The sequence below is a fragment of the Microtus pennsylvanicus genome, chromosome 2 (assembly GCF_037038515.1).
Source record: "Microtus pennsylvanicus isolate mMicPen1 chromosome 2, mMicPen1.hap1, whole genome shotgun sequence".
NCBI classification, from domain to species: domain Eukaryota; kingdom Metazoa; phylum Chordata; class Mammalia; order Rodentia; family Cricetidae; genus Microtus; species Microtus pennsylvanicus.
Window position 1 is genome coordinate 64,387,676 of NC_134580.1, and position 9,298 is coordinate 64,396,973.

General features: G+C 43.1%; 1 protein-coding gene across 12 annotated transcripts in view; it reads right to left on the reverse strand.

The window, feature by feature from the left end:
- The window catches only part of Vps13b (vacuolar protein sorting 13 homolog B), a 463,403-nt gene extending 455,569 nt beyond the window's left edge, over positions 1 to 7,834 (reverse strand). For all 12 annotated transcript variants that reach the window (XR_012909664.1, XM_075961199.1, XM_075961203.1 and 9 more), the window contains exons 1-2: positions 7,747 to 7,834; positions 7,433 to 7,607 (exon numbers count right to left, since the gene is read on the reverse strand). Coding sequence is in view for 11 of the 12 variants with exons in the window: in XM_075961199.1 (XP_075817314.1) it covers positions 7,433 to 7,579 (147 nt within the window). In the remaining variant the exon portion in view is untranslated. The remainder of the gene's footprint in view (positions 1 to 7,432; positions 7,608 to 7,746) is intronic.
- Between the last annotated feature and the right edge of the window lie 1,464 nt (positions 7,835 to 9,298).

Sequence of the window (9,298 nt, forward strand, 5' to 3'; positions counted from 1 at the left end):
TGTGCTAACCCAGTCACACCGGACAAATTTGGCACATACTCCTTTTCATTATCTGCAACTTTAGATGAGAAAACAGTTTGAGGGTTTGAACTGTCTTTCTCACACAGAGCCCACTTTAAGGAGGCTAGCATGATAATGATTATTACTATTATGTAAGTGTGGGTCAAAAGTATGACTACAGACAGAGGTTTTTGCTGCTGTTTTGTTTTTATTTTTCGGCTTTTTGGGTTTTTTTTTTTTTGTCTAAAATCAGACTACTAAAATTTTGTTGTTGCTAACCTTTACTAGTAAGTGCATCTCATTAAGCTTAAAGAGGTAATAACGTCTTCCAATACTGGCACAAGATTATATGCTAATCAGTACTTACACCACCACAATATTACTAAGTACTTACTGCATACTAAGTCCAATTATAAGCAGCACCCCTATATGGAATTATTTGATCATGAGAAAATTAGATATCATCCACATTTTATAATGATGACTCTTAAGGCATGAAGGGTTTGATAATTTCACAAAATGAAACCTCTACACAAGAGAGGATAAAAATCAAACCAGATTCCAGAGTCCTTGTTTTTAACCACTAAAACTGCTGGCCTTTCTACCTCCTTTACCAACACGAACTTCCACTATGTAGCTTCTTGGACAATGAGTGGTTACATTTCTACCTCTTGCACCTCTTGACTTGTGCAACAATGTATTTGCAAATTGTCTAACAAATTTGCCGTCTATGAATGCAAATCAATTTTAATTAAATTCAGAATGCTAATCATCAACTGAGCCACTACCAACATACTAAAACAGAAGAAGCAGTTCTCTACATTAGCAAATGGAATTATAAGCCGTACAGGCCAGATCAGAGATGCAAATCAAATTCTATATTTAGTAGTCACCTGATTGTCAACAAGAATGTTTGTACAAAGTATTGTGATAAACTAGTAAGAATGTATCTGCTTTGAGAAGGGAAAAATACAAAGGCTGATTATTGTACCTAGATCTTGAAGTAACCAGAAGCAAATTACTTCCTTTCTACTATTTCCTGTCCTAGAAATATAATTCTCCATCTTGACTATGGTGTACTTCCTATCCTTCACTGTGGACTATCTACACAAACACGAGGCAGAGTGCTTACCGAGTAGTGTGGGGCTTGACCACGAGAACTCCACAAGGGAAAGGAGTGAGAGACGCTTCCCTAAACACCTGTACATGGCTGTCCATGGGATAGTGCTAGCCAAGATTTAAGATGAGAGCTGAACATCTCAAAAATCTAACGCCTATAATCCAAGCTACTCAGGAAGCTGAGGCAGGAGGATCAAGTTTTCAGGTCAGGTTAGGCAACAAAGGACCTCATCTATAAAAAAAGTTACTCTTAGATAAGGTATGATGGGAGAGTGTTCTTTCATAAGAATTTTAAAATATTAAATAAACAAAAGGCAACAAACACAAAACAAGCGAGTTTACATCTAACTTAAAACCTTTGAATAGCAAAAACAACAGAGTAAATGGGCCACATTAACAGATATGAGAGAAAATAGATGAAAAACGTTTATCTGGGAAAATGTTAATATCTACTGTATAGAATTTCTAAAACTTAAAAATTTCTAAAACAACAAAATCATATTTAAAAAATAAATAAGCCATGCACAATGGTGCACACCTTTAATTCCAGCACTTGCACAGAAACAGGTGGATCTCTGTGAGTTTGGGGCCAGCCTGGTCTATACAGTGAGTTTACAGACAGCCAGGTCTACACAGTGAGACCCTATCCCAAAAGAAAGAAAGAAAAGGATAATAAACACTTGAACAGAGCCTTCTCCACAGACAAGATGCACAAATGCCAACAAGTATATAAAAAGATGGTCAAAGAAGGTCAATGTTCAAATCTAAAGCAATGAGCTCTGATTCCTTATTTGATATGTATACTTTTGAAAATGTGATTGAAGACACACAAATCAATAATGAATAAATAGTCATCACTAGCAGAATATGGAAAGAAGTTCTTCGAAGTAATACCAGATTGTACAGAAAACCCACCCACAAGAACGAAAGGTGAGTAGATGGTTATGAACGGCCAGCTGCAGGACTCTCTCCCTCCTGTCTTCTCCCACTGGAGAAAGTTCACAGAAGGGGATGGTGTGCAGTGTCTGCTAAACTGAAACACACCCTCCTGGAGACACAGAGCAGGTCTCCCAACTCTCTAGACTCGGGAATCTCAGAACAGACTCACAGGGTTGCCCGCGATGGCACATCAACAGTGTTAGGAGTGTATCACCTATGCTGGGTGAATATGTCAACAATACAGCTGTCTTTCCCTCACCCATTATAATCTAAATCAGTGGTTCTCAACCTTCCTAATACTGCAACCCTTTAATACAGTTTGTGTTATGGTGACCCTAACAATAAAATTATCTTCATTGCTACTTCCTAACTAATTCTGCTGTTATGAACTGTAATAAACATCTGCTATGCAGGACATTTGATATGCACCGCTATGAAAGGATCATTTGTCAGGTTGAGACCTACAAGTTGACAAACACACTCTAAATAAACCCTCCCCTCGGAAACTCGCTAGTGGGCATCTTGAACAGTCATCAGTGCCCCACCTCAAGTAAACTGACATGGTTCATGCCCCCCTCCAAAAACTAACAAAGCAGGAAAGAAGAGTTTTTGAAGAGGAAAGTGCATCATAGTGACTTGTTTGGCTATTTTTTTCAAATGGAAACATTTCCTCCCAGAGGGAAGAGGAAGACTTCTAAAATTCAAAAAGCTAATGGGGTGTACCTTAGTTAGAAAGCCCTCAGTGTTAGATGGTTAACAGTCCCCTCCCCCAGGTTAGTAGTAAGGAGAGCAGCTTGCAAACGGTGCAGTGAGCTCCAGGAGTGCATCACATACGAGTTGTCACACACACTAAAGATGGATTTTCAGTAGTGCTGGTGCCTTCGAGACACTCACACTCCTGCAATTAACCCTAATGTACTCGCTAGCTCCCCAAGCCAGACTTAGTAGAATCATTTCTTTGTGTTGTCAGTGTCTAAAGTCAATGGAAGTTTGTTCATATCTCCCCCAGGAAAAGGCACACAACAAAATGGAGATCCTGTGAACAATCACTAAGACAATAACTCAGAAATAACTTGGAATCAAAAGAAAAAGGAGATTTAAAAATCTCTATTAAATACAAAGTAAATGGAAGAGACACACCAGAAGGAAAAAAAAATGACATTAAGACACTGAAAGTAATTTGAAAATGAAAGATGAAAATCCAACCATAATATAAGAACTGAACATAAAAGAATTAAATACTCCAACTAAAAAGCAAAGACTGTCAGATGATTTAAACCTGTAAGAGATGTGAATATAAAGAAACACTTCAGATATGAAAATACAAACGTAATGAAAAGAAAAAGCAAACTGTATATGTCCTAGTTGTGTCTACTGCTGTGACCAAACACTGACCAAGAGCAACCTCAAGAGCACAGGTCACAGTTCACCATCACAGGAAGAGCGACCTCAAGAGCACAGGTCACTTGGGTCACAGGCCACAATTCACCATCACAGGAAGAGCAACCTCAAGAGGACAGGGCACAGTTCACCATCACAGGAAGAGCGACCTCAAGAGCACAGGTCACAAGTTCACCATCACAGGAAGAGCGACCTCAAGAGCACAGGTCACAAGTTCACCATCACAGGAAGAGCGACCTCAAGAGCACAGGTCACAGTTCACCATCACAGGAAGAGCGACCTCAAGAGGAGAGGTCACTTGGTTCACAGGCCACAATTCACCATCACAGGAAGAGCAACCTCGAGAGGACAGGGCACAGTTCACCATCACAGGAAGAGGGACCTCAAGAGGAGAGGTCACTCGGCTCACAGGAAACCAAGGCAGCAGTCACAGTGGGATCCTAGAACAGGAACTGAAGCAGAGACCATGAAGAAATGCTGCTCACTGATTTTTTTCCCCCTGGTTTGCTCAACTACCTGCCTAGAGATGGCACCGCCCACAGTAGGCTGGGCCTCCTGACAACAGTTAGCAATTAAGGAAATGCCCCATGGGTCTGTCCACAGGCCAGTCTGATGATCAGGCACCACAACATAGCAGGCAAACAGTAAGTACAGAAAGCTAAAGTAAACTATAATTATCAGATAAGACGACACCATAGTGGGATAGGGAAAAAAGCTGACAGTAAAGATCAGAAGAGTTGGGAGACCATCCTGGACTCCATGAAATCCCACCCAAAATGAAAACCTAACAGGGGCAGGCCTGAGTGATAGCTCAGAGAGTGATGGTTTGTACTAGGAAAATCTGAGTATCCAGTTCAGATCCCTGTACTCATAAATAAAAATAAGAAAGAGGCACAGTCATACCTCTAACTCTAGTCCTAGGAGTGAGGAGAGACAGGAGGATTGCTGGGACTTGCAGCCATCAGTCTATCTCCAGCTTCAGTAACTAACCTGCCCAGAGAAGCACGGTGGAACGAGACAGAGCAGAGCAAAAAGTGTCCTCCGCTGGCCTACACTCGCACAGAGGTACAAACACATGCACGTCCCAATGTGCACACACCTCATACACATATGCCATGCTCACAGGCACCATTGCTCACAAGCACATAAATACATTCACACAAACACACAGCCACACCAAATAAACAAAAAGGTCAAACTGGACATGTTACAAGTGATAAAAAGATCAATTCATGAAGAACATATAAAATATACAAGAAGTCACAAAATACATATAGCAAAATCTAACAAAACTGCAAAGAGAAAAAAATACCTAAAAAATAATCGCAGGAGCTGGAAAAATGGCTCAGTGGTTAAGAGCGCTTGTTCTTGCAGGGGACCCAGGCTCCATTCCCAGCACCCACACGGCAGCTCACAATCATCTTTAACTCCAGGAGATCTAACACCTTTGTTCTCCAAGGGCACCAGGCACAAACTTGGTGCACAAACTTGGTGCACAGACAAACATGCAGACAAAACACTCATATCAAAAAATAATAAAAATACTAGTGGAATGTAGTTACGAGGACTCGGCAGGTGAGGGCGCTGGCCCAGGTAAGCCTGATGACCTCAGTTCCATCACCTGGACCATGCCTAGATGACAGAAACAGCTCCTGCCGGCTGTCATCTGAAAGTCCAGTCTCTTCACATCTGCTCCACATTTTGTTAAATTTCTATCCATGCAATAATAAAAATAAACTAAAAGCATCAATGGTATCTAGCACATTATATACCAATTTTTTAAAAACTGGCTTAAAAGATCCAAAAGTAGCATTACTTATAATGGCATAGGCAATCAGTCTGAAGAAACCTACCAAAATCTTTTAGATAAATTAGAAAAACAAAGGTCTCTTAGTCAGGATAGGAATAGTCCTAAGAACAAAGGCAAACACTGATATAATGGACAATAAATTTACGAACTTCTATTCATCATTATGCCTTTAAGAAAGTAAAAGCAACAAGCAAACTGGGAGATGATATATTAACGCATATCTGACAAAGACCTCATTTCCCAGATACAAAACAGGAGCCAGAGGTATAGCTTAGGCACAGAGGCTTAATCATGTGAGCTCCTGGATTCAATACCCAGAACCAAACAACTTAAACAAAATAAATTCCCACACAGAAGTTAGAAAGGACAAATATTCTCATCTTTCCCCCTACTGTCTCAAAAAGAAAAAAAAATCAGAATCTAGCAAAGATACCCAAATGACCTGCCATTTGGGATATTCAAAGAAAATACAATGGCATATCACTACACATCCACCAGAAGCCAAAAATTCAAAGCAACAAACATACCAAGTAGGAATAAAAATGTGAAATAATTAAAACCACCATAGTATGACCGTTAATACACTCTGTTATTAATATACCATTAAACTATTAGCAATACATACTAAAAACCAAACATAAGCCTACTTCCTAGGTATGTACGTAAGGGAAACTATTGCTTATGTATATAAAATAACCCTACTGTTTATGTACATTTAAGCATGTTCATAGGCACTTTCTTCGTAAGAGCCAAAAATATAAACAACCAAACGTGCTACAGATAGAACAGATCGATTGTGGCACTCTTTGTTGTTTTTGGAAACAGGGTTTCTCTGTGTAACAGCCCTAGTATCCTGAAACTCACTCTGTAGACCAGGCTGGCCTTAGAACTCACAGAGATCCACCTGCCTCTGCCTCCTGAGTGCTGGGATTGAAACCTACACCACCAACCACCAGCTAAATTGTGGCCATCTATACCATGATTGGATACCAAGAACTACTGTTGACTCAACAACGTGGGCTAATCAAGGATGCTAAACAGAACTTAGAAATCACTCCAATTTAGCTGAGCCTCAACAGTACGTAAATACACAAATAATAAATTAAAACACTTTCTTGACAGAAATAAAACTGCCAGTATATATAGCAGAACACTTGACCAGCTTGCATGAGTTCCTAAATCAAATCCTCTGAACGCGTAAAACAAAAATTCACAAGTGAGATTAGCAGTGTCTTAGGGGTCAGGTGTGTGAGCTACACAGGAGAACCTTGTAGGGAGCTAGAAACATCCCACATCTCCATCTTGATGGTAAATTCACAGATACATCTGTACCTAAAGTTGTACTATTATACTTAGGATTTGCTATCATTTCTAAAAAAAAAAATAGTAAATGAAAATAAGACGTCCCATTGAGCCCGAGGAGGAATGAGGAAGGATCTGAGTTTCTTGGGGCTTTGTCTAGACTGTCCAATAACATGACAGAGCACACATCACCCCATCAGATCAAGTCTCCCTATCACCTACAGAGCAGCTGGTCTCTGGTCCTTCAGCTTCCACAGATAATCTGTACCCTCAAGCAGAACCAAAGTACTTGGCATATGTTACTGATAAGTGTGGCAAGTGAATTAATAAATACGTGAACTCTGAAGTCACAGTTCATTTGCATCAGATCATTTCAATGCTAAAATAGGAGGTGATTAATAAAGATGTTTCCAATTTTATCATCATTCTCAATCTGTGTCTACTCAGTCTCTGAGGATGCCATCGGTAATGTCATTTTTCCTGATAAAAAGGAGCAAAACTTTGACATGTGTGTGACCTTACTGCCTTTCACATTCTTCCACTGACCCAAAAGTAGAACAAGAATGAAATGCCTTCCAGCTTCATCTGAAATTGTGCCTGTGCATGTCTGGCAATGCTTGAGTAAACAGGATGAAAAATTCTGCTAGCAAGAACACAACTGTTTTCCTATCAGCTGGAAACCTTCGGGAATCCTAATAGAATAAAACCCTCACTAAGCAGAAAGCCTCTTTCTTTGCTATAAGAAGTCTCTAGCTACACAGTAGCCAATACATACTAGCAGGAAACTTGTCATTCAAAACACAGTCAACAGATCATGTCTACGGAGCCGGAGATGTTGCCAATGACAGCTGTACGACATACCTGTTCCAGAACATCTAACTTTAATTCGAGTTTGCTGAGAACCACGTCCCCACCCCATAGTGAAAGCTGGAGATCCGAAGGCTTCAAGTTCTTGATATAGCGATTCACATAGCTCATTAAAATTGGAGTTACGTACGACTCCAGCATCTTCAAAGTTAGGAGTCAACGGTGGATCCTGAAAGGGGAAAAGACAGAAATATAAGGGTCTGAATCGGCCGGCAGCGAATGGAAAAGCACTTCTCGGGAGGGCTGGTGAGGCCGACGAGCGGCCCTCCGCGTCCGGCCGCCACCTCCCCGCTAACCGCGCGCCTCACCTGGCCTGTAGTGGGCGGAGTGGGCGGAGGGGGCGGCGACGGCAGGCGACGGTCCCCCGGCGTGGGAGGAGAGCACGACCCCCTTCACGCCCGCTGTTCTGCAGCCCAGCCGGCCCCTGAGGCGCTCGACTCCCGGAACGCAGCCGGATCTCCGGCCATAGAAGCCGAGCTGGCGTCCGGCCCGCCGCAGCCGCGCCCCCGCCCCGTAGCCGCACACGCCACCGAGCGCGGCTCCCGCGAGCTCCACCTCCGGGCACCTGGCCGCGCCGCGCCGCTCGCGTTCCGCGCCACTTCCGCGTGTGCCCGCTTCGCGGTCCGACAGGCTGTCTGGGCGGAACGGCGACTCAGCGTCTGCCTGGGACGACGCCAGCTTCCCTAGGCCCCCATCCCCGCTGCCGTCGCGTTCGGGGTTCGGGCCGACCGCTGCGAAGCGCTCTGGGCGAGGGACGGACCGGTAAAGCGGAGGCACCGGGGATCCGGAAGTGGCGACGCTGGCCAAGGCACTGGCGGGGAAGCGCCCTAGGGCAGGTCGGGAGGCGGTGCGAGCGCGGAGTCGGAAGGGCCAGGGACGCTGGGACGCAGAGGCTGCGGCAGCCTTCGTTCTGCAAGTACTGGAGATACACAGGCGGCTGTTTCCCGTGCTGCTGGAGGAACTGGGAAGAGGAACTGGGGTTCGTTGGGGTGGAGGTAAAAGGCAGGTAGGAGGAGCTAAGTAGGGCGGAAGATTTTAAATGTCCCACTCAAGTTTACTGGGACGGTGGCTGTGGGCAGGAAATTGAGATCAGAGGTGTACAGCGTGGAAGAATGCGCTTAGACCAGACGCGAGCATAAGCTCGTTCTTCCCTTTCCGCAAAGCATGGTGCAATAGTCCCCAGTTAGCGGATGCAGGTGCTTGGACTGGAGGGCAAATGGTCAGAGAAGGTGATTAGACTACAGTCCCATATGGGGCTCCTCCAAAAGCTGAGCGAGTATCAAAATCAGCAAGAGCCCTGGATCAAAAGTGTAAATAACTGATAAAGAATAAATTCTGTTTTACACACAGTGTGGGTTATGTTGTGATGAAGTAGATTTATAACTTGCTTCGTTGTAGCCCCATGTAGACTAACAGCAGACTCTCAAACGCCTGCCTTGGAAGATGGACTGAGTGGATGGAAACAGCACAGAATATGTTGCCCTTCCCCCCCCCCCTTTTTCTTTGGGTAACTTCTGAAGAAAATATTGTGTCTTGCACATAGTTTTTCTTTATAGGTTATTCAGTACCCACTCAAGCCTAAAACTTTTTTGAAATAAACAGAAAAATTACTATTTCCTGAAAGAGAATTGGTGGTTGCTATAAAAAAGAGATTTATGGGGATGCCAAAGTTTAATAGTGAAAATAATGTATTAGATTTCACACGCAGAAGAACAGCACGCAATTGCTAATTCACAGCAGCTGCTAACTCAAATGCCTTAATAAATAACCGTGTAATGCGAGTGCTATGGAAACTTAATTAGTAAAATAAACATTAAGTTACCTGCATTACTAGAACTGGGTTGAAGCCATGACGGAGAA